At 50.2% G+C, this 19,357-nt stretch overlaps 1 protein-coding gene across 1 annotated transcript in view; it reads right to left on the bottom strand.

Moving 5' to 3' along the window:
* LOC105812415 (transmembrane protein 181) overlaps positions 1-12,985 on the bottom strand; it is a 47,172-nt gene extending 34,187 nt beyond the window's left edge. Inside the window, exons 1-2 of the mRNA XM_012646854.1 lie at positions 12,862-12,985; positions 1,605-1,708 (exon numbers count right to left, since the gene is read on the bottom strand). Of these exons, the coding sequence (XP_012502308.1) occupies positions 1,605-1,708; positions 12,862-12,869 (112 nt within the window). The 5' untranslated portion in view covers positions 12,870-12,985. The remainder of the gene's footprint in view (positions 1-1,604; positions 1,709-12,861) is intronic.
* Between the last annotated feature and the right edge of the window lie 6,372 nt (positions 12,986-19,357).

The raw sequence follows: 19,357 nt of genomic DNA, 5'->3' as shown, positions 1-19,357 counted from the left end.
CCATTAGATCAGATCTGCTGTACAGTCTTATTCAGGGACAGGTTCTGTTGGTTTATTTTTTTTCCTTTCAACAGGTGATACTTTACTGGTTCTTTGCATGCCTTGTGATTTTTTTGTTGACAACTGTACACTTAAATCTAGTATTGTGATAAATGTTTATTTTATATAAAAATATATGAATATAAATCTAATAGACACTTAAATCTAATAATTTGGTAAATACATATTTTTATATATAAGTGTTTTATATATATATATGTACACACACACACACACACCCCTATAGAGAGAGAGAGAGAGAGAGACTGAGATATCTACCTCCTCTTGGTTATGTTTCCCGGGAGATCCCTGACTAATAGAGTACCACTCTATGGGAAGAAGGAAAGAAATGTGGAAATCCTGACATCGTTTTTCTTATCTTAGCTTTGGTGCATCACTCTTCATTTCTGCAAGAGTGGACAAGGTTGAATATAATCCTGGACATCTCAGACAGAGAGTAACTTACGGAAAAAGAAGTTGGCAGAGATCCCATTGACTGGACACCATGAGAATATTAATGCCTCCCCTACCAGTATTAAAGGATAGCTGTAAAAATCAAGTAAGATACTGGATATGTCTTGTGCTGTGATTAATATAATTTTTATTCCTTGGTGACTTAATGGGAAGGAAAAGAAGTTGGCTACGGCTGCTACTGTGACCATCGTCTTCATCATCATCATCACTATCAGGTAAATAGCACCTACAGAGCCACACTCTGCCCCAGCTTCACAGTGCATTCACCAACCCAAGGTTCAGTTTAGGGCAAGAAACCAGCCTGTTGAGGCACAAATTGCCTCTGGGACAGGTTGGGCCTAATTGTCATTCGCACTTCAGTATTAAGTGCATCAATTAAACACCTACCAGAAACCACCTCACTGAAAAAGATATTCTATTTAAGAGAAAAAGCAAGAAATGGAGGAGTAATAGATCCTCTCTGACCTAAGTCAGGCTCCTGGGTGTCTGCCTTTAGATAGGACTGAAGAGACCCAGTTTCTGGGAACCTCGTGAAAACCACTCGGCTTCTCCATCTATGAGAAAGGGGGTTAGCCTAGTGGTCAGGGTTAGAGTTTAAAAGGATTTGTTCTGTTAAATTTGGATTCAGTCAAAAGGCCGTACTCAAGTATCCAGAAGTCCACATGTGGCCACAAGGCCGCAGGGTCCCCACTCCTGGCCCAGATGATTTCAAAGGCATTTTTGAAGCCAAAATCATTATGATGTGGCTCTTCCCTCAAACAACACACTGTGGGACAGCAGGGCACCTGGTGCCTGAGGACCAGGGCGAAGGTGGTCTACAGACTCCCACCTGGCACGACCGTGCTGCTGCCCAACGCTCTTCTCCTGGCTCTTCTCACTACACCTCCCCCCAGAGAAACAGAGAGGCAGCCAGAAGTACAGGGCTGGGACCTCCATTCAGCTCTATGGGTTCAGGGAGGAGCGGCGCTTCCCTCGCACACTGGGGCCCTTGGCCAGTGAGAGCAGTAGGTGCAGCCAGGCTGGATGAAAAGCGATATACCAAGGTAGCTGTAAACAGCAAGATGAATAAAAGATTAAAAACTGAATCTTACCTCTGATCCCGACAAAGATGGTCAGGCCAAAACAGATGAAGAAGACAACAAACACGAGGACAAAGTGGCGCTTGGAGAGTGTGTAGAGTCGCATGGGCGCCAGCCTGAGGGCAGAAGGCAGAAGGTAAGGACAGTAAGGGGGGCGGCCTGGGGTCCCCAAACCAGCAACACCACACAGGCCACTCAGGCCCCTACCTCCCCTTCCCGCCCCTCACTTGAGAAGTGGACCTGCTCTGAAACTAGGTGACCTTCCCTGACAAAACAGACTCAATGACCTCAGTGAGCACTTCAGGTCATTCCTGTCTGTTCTGGGTCAAACACCCCGTGGACAGGGCCCCAACCACCCTGGCCCAATGTGGCTGGCCAAACCCACCCCTCATGGCAGGAGAACGTGCTTCAGCTGCTGTGCTCACCAGGCACATTTCACCACATCACAGGCGGGGTGGCTGGACCCCTCTACACACACGGCCACCTTCAGTGCAACCACTGAGGACCCTAACCCACTCGCACGCGAGCAGGCAGCTTAACGTGAGCTCTACAACCAGGCCCAGACTGGAAACTCCAGGTCCCACAGTGACACACTTTCCCACCGGGTGTTCCCCACCAGCCCACAGTCTTATGTTTCTGGTCCAGTGTCCCTCACAAGTTCAGACCCCTCCCTCATCTCGCCCTCTGGTGAAGAGCAGCTGGCCTGGCCTCCCGGTGGGAGCCTGCTTTGGATGCGTAGTTTTCTGTGGTTTACACCTGCGGTCCCCAACCTCCAGGCTGCACCCTGGTACCAGTCCATAGACTGTAAGGAACCAGGCCCTGCAACACCACCTGAGCTCTGCCTCCCCCCACACTCCAGTCTGTGGAAAAACTGTCTTCTGCGAAACTCAGGAAACCAGCCGCACAGCAGGAGGTAAAGTGAAGCTTTATCTGTATTTACAGCCGCTCCCATCACTGTCATCTCTGCCTCCCCAACCCCTACCCCACCCTACTGTCCGTGGAAAAATTGTTTTCCATGAAACTGGTCCCTGGTGCCAAAAAGATTAGGGACCACTGATTTCATACCAATACAGAAACCCCCTCAGAGAATGCAGCCTGACACCCTGCTAAGGAACCCCGGTCCAGGTGGGGATCATTTCTTTTAGAACTCCCTGTATCAGGGGCCACATACAAAAGAAAAATCTGTAAAGGACCAGATGATAAATGCTCGAGGCTTTGTGGGCCACATGGTCCGTCGCAAGACTCAGCTCTGCCTTACTTAGCAAAGGTATCATGTAACACATGAGTGTGGTTGTGTCCTAATTAAACTTTATTTACAAGAGAGGTGGTGAGCCTCTTGGCTGGCAGTTGGCCGACCACTACCCTATACCCTGAAGGGGAGACCCACAGAGCCAAAGGGACCAGTGGGTGGCTTTGAGTTCTGCTTTGTTTTCCATGTTCTTTGCAGTCCTCGCACGTCTAGGTCTTGGGAGCTGAGACAAGCACGAAGGAGTCTGACCACTTCTCATACCCCACGACAGGTGGCAACAGGCCCCGCCCCAGACCTGAGGAAAGGTTATTTACTTTATGGTTCAAAGCTCACACGAGTACGAGCACCACCCCCACCTTTACATGCCCAAGAATCCAGCAGCAGAGCAGGAAGTCAGCTGCGTGGCCAGACAGTCTCAGGGCAAAGGTGTGGCCTGTGAGTCACCACTGCTCGGACGTGGCTCTGCTGGCGCTGGGCCTGTTCTTCCCAGGAGGGCCTGCACAGCCATCTGGGCAGTAGACACTACCAAGTGGACTTTCAGACCAGTGGCGCTGGGTTCACTGGATGACGGAACCAGAGAAGAAATAAAGAACGAGCGCCGTCATGGCTCCCCTCGGGACTTGGTCGAAACACTGACCCACAAACGAGCCTGCCAGGCCTGAGAAGGGACAGCCAGTGACGTAGGTGTCCTGACCCCAACTAGGATCTGGGGCCTGATGGATTATGAGAGGCCTGGGAGCCTTAAAATACTAGAGCTAGAGATGACCTAGGGGAAAAAAACCAACCCTTCCTTCAATTTACAGAAAGGGAAACTGAGGTCTGGAGACAGTGGATGTGCCCAAGATGTGCAGCGCTGCCCTTTGGGACCCCTGCGCTTCCAGGAAGGAAGCTCTGGGCAGCAGCACCAAGCTGCAGGGATCCAACCTCCATGAACGCCCCACGAGAGCACCGCGGAAATGGAAGCTGGTGTGGGAATAGGTGTCTCCTTTGTCCCTCCCCTGGCAGCCGGGGCACCAGGTCTGTTATACTTATTTTCTTAGCATGGTGCATTTAATACATTTTTTTTTTAACACTCTGCAGAAGGAAAGGTTTCTAGGCAGCTGCACAGGGCATTTCCACGTTGAAAAAAAATTACACAAATCTAAATGGGATGGGGGAAGTGCACATAAAGTCTGGAGTTCAGCTAAAAGCACCACACCAATGTTGATGTCTTAGTTTGATAAATGCACCAAGTTACGCAACATGCTCACATTAGGGGACAGTGGGTAATGAGTGCGCAGAAACATTCCATGCTCTCTTTGCCCTTCTTCTGTAAAGCTAAAATTGTTTTTAAAAATTACACGTCATTGGTGAGCTCTTCCATTAAATTATTCTCAGGGTGGCCTGCCCCTTGGGGGCAGGCACGGTTCCAAGATGCAGGAACACCAAGAGCTCCCCAAGCAGAGGCTGAAAGCATGGAAGAAATGACTTGGAAGAAGAGAAAATAGAATAATCACATTTTAAATTTTGATTTTTAAAACACGCTATTGACCCCCTACAAGCAGAGTTATTTAGTAGATGAGAAGGAATGCTAGAAAAAGGGACATTAAGAACGGGCACAAGAGCACAGAACTAAACATGTGCAGCAAACCACGTACCCAGGCTCAGAAGGAGCGATGAAATCCATTGTTTCCCCCTCGTTCAGATTTCCACCTAAATCTAACTTACTAGAAATTTTCCTGGTTTAGCAATCAAGTCGCCCAACGCAATGGCAAAAAGACACAGAGAAAAGCAAATAACCCCTCTGCCTAAGCAAACGTCATCAGGCATAACCGCCCACCCTGCACCAGGCTTGTCAGAGGGAAGGGTGGGCAACAGGCCTTCATTTCCACTGTCTTCTTTTCCTGACAAGCAGCAAGGCTTTCAGGCACCCTCACTCTGAGAGGCCTGGGGTCCAGAGACCCTTCCAGCCTGTGGGGCTGTCTTGGGCCCAGCGGCGGCCCCAACACAGGCTGATTCTGCAGGGCAATGCCTTCCCCTCTGTGGCTCTTGCTGCTCTCAACTTCCAATCTATATTTCAAATAAATCATAGATATCAAACTGTTGCTCACAGTCAAAACAACCAACTTTGAGAAGCCCACGTAAAGACAAGAGAAGGGAGGGGTCTTTGCCAGAACTGACCCATCCCTGTGAGACCAGCTCAGTGACTACAACTGCAGCGTGTCCCCAGCCGCCACCTGTCCTGCACCAGGTACCTGGTTGCACATCCTGCTGAGATAGACGCTCACGTGTCGCTAACAATCAAGACAACAGAGACAGACCAACGGCAAGTCTGTGATCAAGAGCACCTGTTACTCTCTCTGACAGGACCACCACCAACGGAGGATATTTCTGTAAACGCTTCGAGGCATGACTGTGAAAGTACGCATGGCCTACCAACGAGAGGCCCGGGACCCCAGTGCCTTCCCTCTGTCCTCATCTCCACCTGTCCTTACCACACCCTTCGTGAACACCCCAGCCCCAGCTTCTGGGCAGCCCTCAAGTGGAGTCTGCAGCCCTTGGCTGATCTCCTGCTGCTTCTGCAATCATCCTTCCTGCCTTCAGGAGCCATCCTCAGCTGCCCTGCACACCCGCCAGAAATCCTAAGTACTTTATGGTCAAAAGGTTTAAAACTGATCTTGTTAAAAAACAAAATAACATAAATGAAAAACCCACCTCCACTCCCCACTTCCTGCCCCTCCCCTTCCTCCCTTCCCACATCCTGCAACCCGGGGCCACCCGGGATGTCCCTCTTATTCACCCCACACGTCCAGTAGCCAGGAAGAGGTTAGTCCTCGCTCCTTGACTCCTCTTTGCTCCCAGCACACCAGGCCTGCTGTCCAGGCCCTCAAGAACTCCCGGCGGAGTCACTGCCATCACCCCCAGAGGTGCCCTCCTTCGTGGTTACTACAGCACTTTCAACAGCCTGGCCCTGCCCAGAAAGCCTACGTGGCTCCCACAGCCAGTTCAATCAAGGTCCCTCAGATCCTTCCCCACAATTCCCATCGCGCCTTCCTACAGTCATCACAATACCCTCTGGGGTAGGTGCCATCGTACCCCCAAATGAGAAAGCTCAGACTCAGGTAGTTTAGGTAACTTGCCCTGGATCACAAAGCTATTAAAGGGCAACATTCAAACCCAACCATCGGACTCCACAAATTGAATTCTACCATGTTTCCCAGCATAGTCAAGCCAGACTCCAGACTAGCCCACTCACACACCGTTCTGCTGATCTGAAATGCTCTCTCTTCTCCCCAGCAAGCCATCTAAATCCTACCCAGTGTTCAGGGTTCACTTGTGTGTCCCACCTTCTCCATAAAGCATTCCCTTGACACTCCATCTCTCACGGTGCCCACAATTTTAAACCACTACAACAGATGTGGTTGCACTACATAGCAGAGCCTGATGACTAAGTATCAATCAGTCTGCATGGGCACCAGGCTTGGTACATGGTAGGCATTCTACTGAACTCAACTTCCATTAGCTATTTGAACAAAAGCGTTTGTCTAGTTCCCTCAAGTCGGTGGTAAGATGCTAGGGGGCAGGGAAGGGGCTCCGTTTCCCTTCGCGCTCAGGCTAAGTCAAGCATACCAGCTCTTTTTCTTGATGGGACCATATGTCAGTTTTTCTGTCCAGGTCCATGTATCTTTTCATACCAGGCATCTAATACACAAACTTGAAAATTCTAGCCTAGTTGGAGGCACCAGGCCCTCGGAAGATCTTTCAAATGCAATGAAACAGACTGTCTCCTGAGAGTCCCCTTGGACTCTTTGGGCCCCTTCTAAATTAATCTCGCTTTCATGGGTGCTTTAAAACATTATGGACATATTTCTTAGAGAAACTAGAAATGCCTTTATTGGAACACCTACTCCAAAAATTGAAGCCATAATCCAAATTGTTGTAAGCCCTGCCTTCCCATCTTCATGCATATTTACAACCAATTCCCAAGGGACTGCTTCCAAGTAAGTTGAAGTCTGTGGTGACATCCAACTCACAAGAGAAAATAGCTGAACTGTTCTGCAGGTTTCTCCACAGCCACATACTCTATGATTTCTCTGGGACACGCCTGCGCCAGGCTGCTCTGCCGATCTTCCCTCCTCTACTCTCACTCCCTTGGTGATCTCACCCTGTCTCAGGCTGGAGAGGCTCAGCCCTCTCCCCTCAACTCCAGGCCCTACTAAACTGCCTACTCCACACCTCCGCTGGGATATCAAACAGGCACCCCATATGGGACATATCTCAAACCAAAGCCCTGATCTTCCTACTGATCTGCCTTCCCCGCAGCCTGCCCCGTCTCTGGACAAGGCAAGTCAGCCTTCCTCCCGCTCAGCTCGAACACCTGGAGCTGGATTAAGCCTGGCCATGCTCCACCTCAACTTGTGGAAAACCCTGTTGTTTAGCAAGTTCAGTTGAGGATTTTAGGGCGGGTGCTCAGTGGTTCACACACATCCACGCCTCCTCCCAACCTGGGGCCCCCCCAAGACTGCCAGCCCATGCCAGCACTGAGGGTTACAAATGGTGAGCATCCGACAACGTTTGACTCCTTTCATTTCTACTCACTCTTCCTGGTGTTATTCTATTTTCCTCCACCTTCTACTATTTTCCTTGCTATGATAAATTACTGACCACTGAATTGCAAAATGTAACTTTTTCTCCCAGCGTTGTCTTTCAGTGTTGTCTGTGGCTCTGGCCTCCGCCCTCTTCTGCAAATGGGCCAAAGCAGCTCTAAGCTGCCTGTGTCCGGACAGCCTTCTGCCTGGGACCACGGTCCTCGAGGCCACACATGCTGGGTCAGGATGCCCCCTTCTTCCCATCCAGCCAGCCAGAAAGCCCATGGCCCATCAATCCGGCTGAGCGCTGCAGAACCACAGCAGCCTGCATTGCTCTGCCCACTCAGCCTCCCCAGAGTTCATTAACAGAGCGCTGGCAAGGCCAGGCGGGAGCCCGGCGCTCAGCTAGCCCCACTCACCAGAATGACCACAAAACAGACAGAACTGGGGTGAGCAGAGAACGTGGACAAACACCTCAAGGCACTGTCTTTAAGCGATACAGACAAAGAGACAGGAAGAAAACCTAAGCACCAACCGTGCCGCCTTTTACAGAACCCCAGTGACACCAGCAGCACACGCAGCAGAGCGCAAGAGGACATCACCCAGGAGGCCAAGCTTGTCAGAAAGACAAAGTTCATCTCATTTCAGCAAGTCACTAAGACAGCGGGCAGGGAAGCTGGAAGTATTCCAGTGTTACAAATTTTGCTATTTGTTCAACTGATACCCAGATTTCCCACTTTCGAAGTTAAGAATTGGGATCTGAGCAGTGGAAAAGAGCTTTAAATTTCCCAGCCTGTTCTCACATTTTAGTTAAGATTATTTTACAATCTATATAAAAATCATCTCTCCTCTTTTGGTCCAAAGCGCCGGCCCGGTGCCTGGCAGCCTGGCTCCTACTTCTGGACCACATGACTGCGGACAAGCGAAGTAGCTTCCCAGGGCCTCAGTTTCCTCATCTGCAAAATGGAGACAAGCGGTAGACTTACAGGGCTGCCCGGACACAAAAGAGAAATCATAAAGTGCTTAGAACAGCGTGGTAAGAATGTAGCAAGAACTCAGTCACCTAGTTACTAGAAAATAATAGTTGTGCTTTTTCTCCTCCACCTTTTATTTTTGTAAACATCTCAGCCTTCACTCTAACAACATCTCTGTAGATGTGAAGTCTCCCCTCCCCAAGCGTCAGTCAGCTGGAGGAAAGGCGGGAGCTGGCACTCCCTGAGCACCTACTTAGTACCAGGCTGGGAGCTTCCTGCGGGCCGGGTCTATCACACATTTTACACGTGGGAACACAGAGGCCGGGGTGGGGGAGATACATGCGCTGAGGTCCCAGACAGCAGGAAGTGGAGGTGGGATTGGAACTCACAAGCACATACCCAGCACGTGGGGGGTCAGGGCAGGAAAGGAGGCCAGCCACTCCCTCACACTCACTCTTGGGCCCCTCACCGAAATTTCAAGTAACCTACCATTTAATGGGTTTTCAGAAGAAACTTTTTTTTTTTTTTGAGACAGAGTCTGGCTCTGTTGCCTGGGCTAGAGTGCCATGGCGTCAGCCTAGCTCACAGCAACCTCAAACTCCTGGGCTCAAGCGATCCTCCTGCCTCAGCCTCCCAAGTAGCTGGGACTACAGGCATGCGCCACCATGCCCAGATAATTTTTTCTATATATATATTTTCAGTTGTCCAGATCATTTCTTTCTATTTTTTAGTAGAGACGGGGGTCTCGCTCTTGCTCAGGCTGGTCTCAAACTCCTGACCTTGAGCGATCCACTCGCCTCAGCCTCCCAGAGTGCTAGGATTACAGGCGTGAGCCACCACGCCCAGCCAAGAAGAAACTTCTGAGGGGAAGGACAGAGTAAGAATCTGAAATTTCAATCAGCTAAGTTGAATATATTGCAAATAATTTCTTTAGCTATTCAAGAATTAAGTAGGCTTTAAAAAAGCCATTACTGAACATTCAAGGCCCAACCAATTCCAAAACACAATTCAATGAACAATGTCCCAAGCTCCTCAAGGAACCATGAGTTCATGCGTATCCTTTCCAGGCCACAAGCCCAGTGACTCATGACCAGGAGTGTGTTGGTTAGGTCATGGAATACCCTGCCCAGGCCACACGGAACAAGGAAGCAGGTCAAACGCTGGCCAGCAAGCCTGATCTCCGTGCAGTCGGTGCCAGCCCTAGGAGCAGCGCTCCAGCCCAGCTCCAGGAAGCGCAGCCTCGTGGTTAAGGACCTGGGCTCTGGGGACTGACTGCTTGGGCCTCTCCTCCGCTGACCAGCAAGGTCACCTGGGACGAGTTACCTCTCAAGACCTCTAGTTCCTGAACTATAAAATTCAGGAAACTGAGGGACCCCACCACCTAGCACTGCTATGGCAATTAAATGAGTTATTACACGAAAGCGCTTGCTAAGCACCCTTAACTGCCAGCTGCTACCGAGAGACGTAGAGCACAGTGATCAAGAGTATGGGCTCTGGAGCCAGATTCCCAGGCTTCGGTGTCAGCTCTGAGATTTAGTAGCTGTGAGTTTGAGAAACTCACTTGACCTTTCCATACCTCAATTTCCTCATCTGTAAAACGAGAAAATTCCTCATGGGAGGGTGCTGAGAGGACTCCATGAAATGTATGTAACGTGCTTATAACAGAACACGGAACGTAGTAAACACTCAAGTGGTTATCTTTTATTATTTCTAGATATTATTTTGGTTCAGGGAAAAAAAAATTCTTCTGAGAGCCACAATCCTAAATAACTCTGTGGTTGCAGGAACAAGATACCAACCCAAGCCTGGTGTCCCCTCAAGCTCTAGGAGACTCAGCAGGCCTCAGACCCTGAAACCACAGCAGGGCTCCACCGGGCTTAATTTGTCTGCGCCATGCTTTGCTGCTGGTAGAAGAGGGGTCTAATTAATACACTTCTACACTTAAATGCCCCTGGGACCAAAGAGACGTGTTTGAAGGGCCAAGCAATATACACACAAGACTTCAACTATATTTACATTTGCAGCGAAATGCTACAGTAAGAGCAAAGCAACAAATGAACATGAGAAAGTCTCAACTCTGTGTAGCCCTGTAGCTCAAACAGGAAGTCACATTACAAAATGTTTGACACACGTCCTTGAACTCCTGGCATCTCTCTTGTCCCTGGCATTATCTGAGAAGGAATGGAGTTTGCAGGAAACTGCAGGGTGAAGCTTAAGAACTGAGAACTCTTTCTTCTCGATGGTTATGATGGACTCTCCTGCCTTTTTCCGTTCTGTTTTTTTTAGAGACAAGGTCTCACTCTTTTGCCCAGGCTGGCATGCAGCGGCATGATCATAGCTCATTGTAACCTCCTCAAACTCCCGGGCTCAAGTGATCCTCCTGCCTCAGCCTCCCGAGTCCCAAATACAGGTGCGCACTGCCACATCCGGCCTCTCTTGCAATTTTTAAGAGAGTAGGCTGGGAGGTGGCAAGGGCCAGGGTCTACAGTGGGACTACCCCCGGCCCCTACCTCCTAAGCAGTGCGCTGAGGCTGCCTCTGCTCCTCCAGGCAGCTCTATGCTCTCCCATTCTCCCCACCTCCTCCTTCACCCCAGCATTGGCTTCTACTGCCCAGCTTCTTTTCCTGTGCCCATTCCTCTCACCTTTCTCACCTGAGGGCTCTCAGGTACACCAGCCAATGAGAGCACTGTGACCCTAACAGGCTCCTGGGTCCAGGACACACTTCGGATTTTCAGGCTTCTTAGTAGACTTTACCTGCCACTGAAGACTTTTTTCAGTTTTCAGGTGGGTGCCTGGAATGCTGGCCACTGGTGGCTGTCTGACCTCCAGATACCCCTGTCACCCTCCCACCCCCTTGTTCAAGCCAGACTGAGGCACTAAGCACCTACCGCACAGTGGGGACGCACTGAAGTCAAGCTGTGGTTTGCTAGTCAAGTTAACAGCTTCCTTTGATCCAGCTCCCCATCCTGTAAACACTGCGGTCCCCAAACCCCAGGCTTCAGGGGGTACCGATCCATGGCCTATTAGGTCCACGGCCTATTAGGAACCGGCACAAATCACTGCCTGAGCTCCGCCTCTGCCTCCCTCCACCTCTGTGGAAAAACTGTCTTCCATGAAACCGGTCCCTGGTGCAAAAACAACCGGGGACCGCTGCCGTTAACAGAGGGCACAGTCCTCCAGCAGGAGACCTGGAGCCCCATCCAGGCCAAGGCCCACACACCTCACACTTCCCGCCTCTCTATTTCCTCCCAAAAATGCTGAAAACACCAGGCATAGCCAGGGCTGCTGCGCAGATCCAAGATAAGGCATGTGACAGGACCTCCTAAAGTACACAGCTGTCACTCTGCGACAGGGCCACAGCTCCACACTGTTCCTTTGGTATTCCAAGGGGTGCCAGTCACATAGAGCACACATGAACGCTGCGCCCTGGAGTTGTGCAGAGGCAGTACTGCTAACCCACCTCCACCTGGCTTTCAATTAAAAGAAAGCCCTCTAAACATCCACCTAGATCTGACATTTTATGCCAGTCAGGTTTCCTAACTAAAGTGACCAACCAAAGTCAGAAACTTCTAAGGAAGCAGAGGGGAAAAAAAATTCCCTCTGTCACAGGTTCTTGCATTGAGGCAACAGCCCTGGAGTTACTTCTCTGACCATGTGCGGAGAAGTCAGCAGAGGCCCAGTGCACGGCCGGTCTGCCTCTACGACCCGCATAAGCCCAGAAAGCGCGCAGTCCTGGCCGAGACAGCCTTCAAGCCGGGACCCTGTCCCCCAAACCTCCTGCGACAGGCGCCGTCCACGCGGCTGGGACTCCGGACACTCCTTCGCCGGACTTCCTGCAGCTCTGCCCAGCGCTAAACCTCTTTTTAACTCTGTCTCCTTTTCCCGATGTCCCCAGGGAGACATCCTGGCGACTCTGTGGCGTCAAAAGCAAGCTTTGGGGATGGCGTCCACGGGGCCCTACACAGGTTTTGCCTCGTTAAAACCCCCGAACTTCACAGAGGTTCAGGGCCAAAAGAGGTTCATAAGGCCCAAAGTCAGCAGCTTGTAAAACTCATAAAACTCGGCATCCCAGAGATGCAAAGGGCCGCGCGGCTCCCCAGTGCCAGCACCGCCTCTCCCAGGCGCTCGGCCAGACGGCGGGGAGCCGAGCCGGCCCGGCGCTTCCACAGCGGGCTGGCCGGAGGGGCCGCCCTCCAACGCGAGGCTGCCCTCATGCGGCGCGGCTCCCTCAGTCACCCCGGGGCGGCCGGCCGGGGCGTCACCGGCTCCCCTCGCTCCCGCCTCGAAGCTCGGCCGCGGAACCCCGAAACCCCGAGCGCGTCTCCATTTCCGACTCTGCCCCTCGTCCTCGCCAGCCCCGCGCGGGCCCCAGCCCGGCCAGCGCCGCCAAGTCCCGCGGGCCCCTCCCCGCCCCCAGCTCCACGTGGACGCCCGGGGCCGGGGGCCCCCGCTCCGCCCGCCTGGGCCCCGCACTCACGGCTCCATCTCGGCGCCCCGGGCCCTCGGCCCCGGCCCGCGCGCCCCGAGCCCGCCCGGCGCCGCGCAGCAGCCGCAGCCGGAGCGACGGCGGCCCCGAGCGGGCGGCTGTGGAAAACTCGTCAGAGCGCGACGCCGCGCGGTCACGTGCGCGGAAGCGGCGGGCGCGGTGAGGCGAGCGGGCGGTTGCGGCTCCGCTTCTCGTCCCCAGGAGCGCCCGGGCGGGCCCTGAGCTGGGGCTCGCGGGAGAAGGAATGACTGACCCCTTGTCCCTAGAAGGAGACAGCACAGTCATTCATTCACCCTCCTGCTTCCAGGGCGTCTTAGCCAGGCTGAGCTTGGGCCTTGGGAGTGCCTGAATGCTCTGCGGTGGTCTGAAAAACACTGCACCGTGCGCCAAGTTTTCCATCCCAAGCTCTGGCCCTCAGGAAGGATGCAGGCGGATCCCCCAGACTGAAACTGTATTAATGATTGCTGGTGCAAGTCCGGGTTCTGCTAAGGCCCTACAATAGGAGTATCAGGGGCTTCTACACACTGTGACCAGATCAGCTGACCAAACGCCTTTTCTTGATTTAGAATCTTGGCTCACAGTTCTAAATTTTCTGTAATCAAGAAAGGATGACAGCCAAGGTTTGAACATTTCTGAGATTCTCTTTGGAACGTTAGTCAAAATGTCCCTGTCCCCATGTTGCTGTGGGTTTAAAGTCCATCCGCATGAGGAAAATAGAGGGCTCTCAAGCTTCCTTCCCAACTATCCTCATTCATTCACCAAGCCGTCAACAAGCTTCCTATGGGCAGGAAAGTGCCAACTTGAATAAGAAACAGTTCATGCCCTCAGCCAGTGTACAGGCAAAGTAAATTACCAAAAATAACTGTGACAAGCACAGATTGCTACAGTGAGGAAAGGCACCTAGCGCAGCTTGGGGTGGTGGAGGGCAGGTAGAGGAGGTAGGGAAGAGAATGCATGGTGTTTGGGCTGAATCCTGAGGGTGAGGTGGAAATTAGGAAGTTGGAGAGGAAGAGGGGAGATACCAAGCAAAGCAACAGCCCGAGCCAGGACACCGAGTATTAATGACAAGAAATTGCATTAGCACTCTGAATCCTAAACCCCAATTCTTAAAAGGATAACAAAGGATTATTTCTTACATTCTTTTCATACACACTCCGAGGGAAAGAGCTCTTCACAGCAACAACACCGGAGAACACAAACTCCAGTGTCAGCAGGGACAGGCAGGTAACAGGGGTGCAGGTCAGAGGGTATTAGGAAAACAATATCATGCAACATTTAAACAGGCGGCTGCCACTCAACACTTTAAAGGAATGTGAGCCCAGTATGGCGAGAGGCTGACTTCAAACATGAATTTTCATGTGACACCTTCTGTTAAATTAAATTTAGGCCTGCAGATGCCTGCATACTCGAGTCCTTACTTGAAGAACGGCCTGCAGCCTGGCATAGTACATAAAATAACTGACAGCTTAATTCAGGAGTTTACTTTCATAACAAGCAGCTGAGTCTCAGCCAATGACAGCAGCTGAGCTCCAGGCACTCCTGGGGGGCCAGCTGACTCAAATAAGGCAAAACTCACTGTAACCACTTAAGCTGTCTCCGAACCTCAAGTCTACCTTCCGTCCATAAACGCGGTCTGACCACATTGCAGCCCTGGAGTTCTTGAACCCGTTCTGGTTCTCAGGGCAGCCTGATTCTAGAATCACGAATAAAAGCCAATTAAGATTTTTCCACTAAATTTGTTGTAATTTTGTCTTTGACACTTCCAATTCTAACATGTTGCAAATGAATTCAAAAAAATATTTTAAACCCTGAGAGAACTAAACAAAATGCATTTGCTGGCCACGTTTGCCCAGAGGCAGCTAGTTTCTCCCTCCAGTCCAGAGCAGCTTTATCTGATGTAGAAATCCCTGCTCAGTGACCCTGTCAGCTGCCTGGACTCTCCTCAGACGTCTCCAGGGAGAGGAAATTCTGCCCCCCCAGGGCCCTCGGCCCTCGCTGCTTTCATACGATCCAAACCACTACCTCGTAACTTCTCCCGTCTGCTCCCCTGGGCCTGCCCAGAAGCACTTAGGACCGCTTGCGCCCTCTCTCCCGACCCTTCTTCAAGGATGTGAACACGGCAACTGCTTCCACCTCAGCTCCTCTTCTTCTGTCACACTTTTTCTCGTTTATTTGTTCTTCAACCATTAATTGAGCGCACCGTGTGTGCCAGGCACTGCCCTCAGCTCTGGAAACACAGCATGAATAGACAAAGTCTCTGTCCTCCTGGGACTTACCTTCCAGTCCAGGATGATAATAACCCAAATAACGACTTAATTGCAACTGTGATAGAAATGGAAAAGAAAGGTGCTGTGACCGTGTGTATGAAAAGGGGAGAGGGGCCCAACCTATTCTGGGCCCCAAGATAGCTGATCTGATCTATCGGCCATATTTCTCTCATGACACATTGAGATTCCTCCACATTCACTTCCAGACCCCCTCTCCTCTGAGCGTGCTGCTGTTGGGCAGGTTTCCTCCAGCGCAGGCGAGCTTCATTTCAGGTGAGCTCTGTATCAGCAGAGCATGAGTTCGTTTCTTGGCAGCTGCAGCCTATGCAGCCCATCATTCCGTTCCCGTGATGTGTCCTTGGCTCTCCACTCAGGACAAACCATGGCACAAGAGTAACCGGCATTCGCTGAGCACCTGCAAAGCTTAAGACCATGAGCCAATGAGTTCTCTGAATGCCTCAATGGGTTACGAATGGTCATTATCTTCATTTTATGGATAGGAAACTGAGACCTAAAAACGTGGAGTGCTTTTCTCAGGGACTACTGGTAAGAAGCCAGGACAATCTGCCCCCAAGCCCATGCTCTTCCAGGGCCAGCACCCGGTGCACTGGTAAATGCATCAGGGCCATGGTGACCAGCAGGGGCTGGGTATCTTCAACCACAGAATGAGTCAGCCCACACTTATCAACTTTGTTCTTTTTTAAAAAGCCTTCTAAAGTCCAGATATACCATATCCATAGTATTCCTCAGTAATCCCATTTAATTGGGAAATTTGACCCATGTGTGTGTATGCATGTGAAACCCTGCCCTATTCCACAATGATATGACATCAGAAACCAGATTAGTCTGATGCCACCTATTCTTAGAAATCCCTACTCATACCTAATGTTCATTTCATTTTCTAAGGGCCAGAAACTATCCTTTTAAATAATTTCATTGTAGAATAGGACCAAAGTCAAGTCCACCAGTCCATAGTTTGCTGACTCCTACTCGCTGCTATTTTTCAAAGTTGATAGCAACTCAGGAGTCTTCATTTGCAAAAATCCTTCATACCCTAGGAAATCAATTGTTCCAAGGGACTCAAACTCACTTCCTAATTTAACAACTAACATTTGTCTAGCATTTTGTAGATATAGTCTTGTAACCTCCTCACCTATCATAGTAATGTTAATAATGAATAATGGCTAACATTGAGTATGCATACTCCATTAATAGTTAGGAATTGAGTTAAATAGGAATGAAACAGAAACAGCTTATTCCAATTCTCCCTAACCCATTGTCTCAGTCCGCTTGGGCTGCCATAACAATAGCACAGACCAGGCGGCTTACATAACAGAAGTTTATTTCCCACAGTTCTGGAGGCTAGAAGTCCAAGATCAAGGTTCTGGCCAATTAGGTTTCTGGTAAGGACTTTCTTCCTGGTGTGCAGATGGCTGCCTTATCATTGTGCTCACACAGCCTTTCCTCTGTACCAACAATTCTAATTTCCTATTCTTCATTCCAAGGCAGGAAAATCTCATGGTCTGTACTTCCCCTTAACCACAGTTGTAGTTGATGACAGTTGATGTTACAAACAGCTCTTGACCTGTGGTTTCCACAGCTCCTAGACGCCCATCTTCAGTTGACTCATCCTCTCTCCAATAAGCAGAGCATGAACTGAAGTGTTTACTCTGTGTCTCAGATCTGTTGCCATGCTGCCTTCCCCTGTCATTTGAAGAACGGATTGTGCATGGCTGGCCCACTTGCTGCAGCAGACATGGGAGCTTACTTCTCAGTGGCTCCTTTACTTCTAAGAACTGATCACTAGAAGCAAGAGTCTAACTCTTCTTCGATGCTTCAAATGCTTTATCTTGCTCATCAAGTTTAGTAACACCGGGAATAGGCATTCTTCTGCTCAGCAATTATTGTCAGTATAAGTAAGGCAGATATTTTTGCTTTCTTGTCATGGTACTGGTTCCCATCATTTATTACTGTATAACAAACTGCCCAAAAATGCACTAGCTCTATTAGTTGTCTATTACTACATCACAAATTACCCAAACCTTAGTGGCTTGAAACATCATTTGTTACCTCAGTCTCTGTAGGGCAGGAATCTGGTGCAGCTTGACCGGGTCCCCTGGCTCAGGATGTCTCACAACGCCATAATCAAGGCCTGCAGTTATCTCAGGTATGACCGGGGAAGGCTCTGCCTCTCAGCTCACACATGTGGCTGTTGGATTCAGCTCCTCATGGGCTGTTGAGGCTGCTCTCAATTCTTTGCCGTGTGGCATGTTCTCCACAGGGCAGCTTATGACATGATAGCTTTGCTTCATCACAGTGAGCAAGCAAGAAGAGCCCGAGAGTGAGAGCAAGACAGAAGTCACAGTCTCTTATAACCGAATCTCACAAGTGACACTCCATCACTCTCGCTGTATTGTGTTCTTTAGAAGCAAATCACTAGGTCCATCCCACATTCGAGAGCTGGGGATCATGCTAGGGCATGAATACCCAGAGGTGGGGATGCCTGGGAGTATTTGTGTCACCTACCGCAGTGGCTGGAAAAAACTTTTATTATTTCTCATGGTTCTGTGTGTTGACTGAGCTCAGATGGGCAGGTCTTGCTTGGGGTCTCTCTTGAGAACACAGTCAGATGACATCTGCGGCTGCAGTCATCCCGCAGGCTCAGTTCTGCTGGTGTCTTAGTCCATTTTGTGTCGCTATAACAAAATACTTTGGGCTGGGCTGGGTAATTTATAAAGAATAGAGATTTATATGGCTCATGATTCTCGTGGCTGGAAGGTTCAAGATTGAACAGCTGCATCTGATGAGGGCCTCAGGCTGCTTCCACTCATGGTGGGGAGTGGGAGCGGAGTGGGCAAGTGCAAAGAGACCTTATGGTGAGAGAGGAAGCAAGAGTGAGGAACTGAGGAAGCCAGACTCTTTTAACAACCTGCTCTTGGCCAGGCGCGTGGCTCATGCCTGTAATCCCAGCACTTTGGGAGGCCAAGGCAGGAGGATTGCTTGAGGCCAGGAGTTTAAGGCCAGCCTGGGCAATGTAGTGAGACCCTGTCTGTACAAAAAAAAAAAAATTTTTTTAAACTAGCCAGGCATGCTGGCACACAGGTGTAGTTCTAGCTACTTGGGAGGCCAAGTTGGGAGGATCACTTGCATGCCCGAGTTTCAGGTTACAGAGAGCTATGATTGCACCACTGTACTGCAGCCTGGGCAACAGAGCAAGACTTTCTAAAAAAAAAAAAAAAAAAAACCGCTGTTGCAGGAACTAATCCATTCCCAAGAGAGCAAGAACTCACCCCCACTGAGAGCATTAATCTATTTATGAGAGATCTGCTCCTGATCCAAACACCTCCCACTAGGCCCCACCTCCCAACACTGCCACATTGGGGATCAAATTTCAACATGAGTCTTGGCAAGGACAAACTACATCCAAACTATAGCAGCTGGACATGCCTGAGCTGGGTGGCTGGAAAGCTAGGGGCAGGCCAGGCAGTTTCCCCCATGTGGCTTTTCCAGGTGGCTAGCTTGGGCTTTCTCGCAGCATAGAAGTCTCAGGACAGGCAGACTTCCAATGTAGTGGCTGATTTCTTCTAGAATGAGTGCACTAACCACACCCAGGCAGAAGCTAGCTGCAAGGTTTCTTATGACCTAGCCTCAGACGTCATTCAGCACCACACTCGTTGGTAAAAAGAGTGAAGACCAGCCCAGGTCCATGAAGAAGGGACAAAAAAAAAGAGCATGAATCCTGGGAGGTGTACCATCTTTGGAGACTAGCTACTGTGAAAGCTGTCAGAATTAAAATGAAGTCACTTTAAAACAAAATGAAACAAATCTGTCAGGCCAGGCATTGTAGTTCAAGTCTGTAATCCCAGCACTTTGGATGCCAAGGCAGGAGGATTTCTTGAGCCCAGGAGTTTGAGACCAGCCTGAGCAACACAGCAAGACCTCATCTCTACAAAACATAGAAAAATTAGCTGGGTGTGGTGGTGCATACCCATGGTCCCAACTACTTGGGAGGCTGAGACAGAGGATCCTTTGAGCCCAGGAGTTCAAGGCTGCAGCGAGCTGTGATCACACCACTGTACTCTAGCCTGGGTGACAGAGCGAAACCCTGTCTTTAAAAGTAGATTTTTAAAAATAAATAAACAAAAAACCATGACAAATAAAGCCAGAGAAGATCATGAAGAGAATGGTTCTCATGCACAAATGCCTGATAACAAAAACTA

This window comes from Propithecus coquereli, unplaced genomic scaffold (genome assembly GCF_000956105.1).
Source record: "Propithecus coquereli isolate 6110/MARCELLA unplaced genomic scaffold, Pcoq_1.0 Scaffold25, whole genome shotgun sequence".
NCBI classification, from domain to species: domain Eukaryota; kingdom Metazoa; phylum Chordata; class Mammalia; order Primates; family Indriidae; genus Propithecus; species Propithecus coquereli.
The sequence above is the reverse complement of the archived record's forward strand: the minus strand, read 5'-3'. Positions and strand labels throughout refer to the sequence as shown.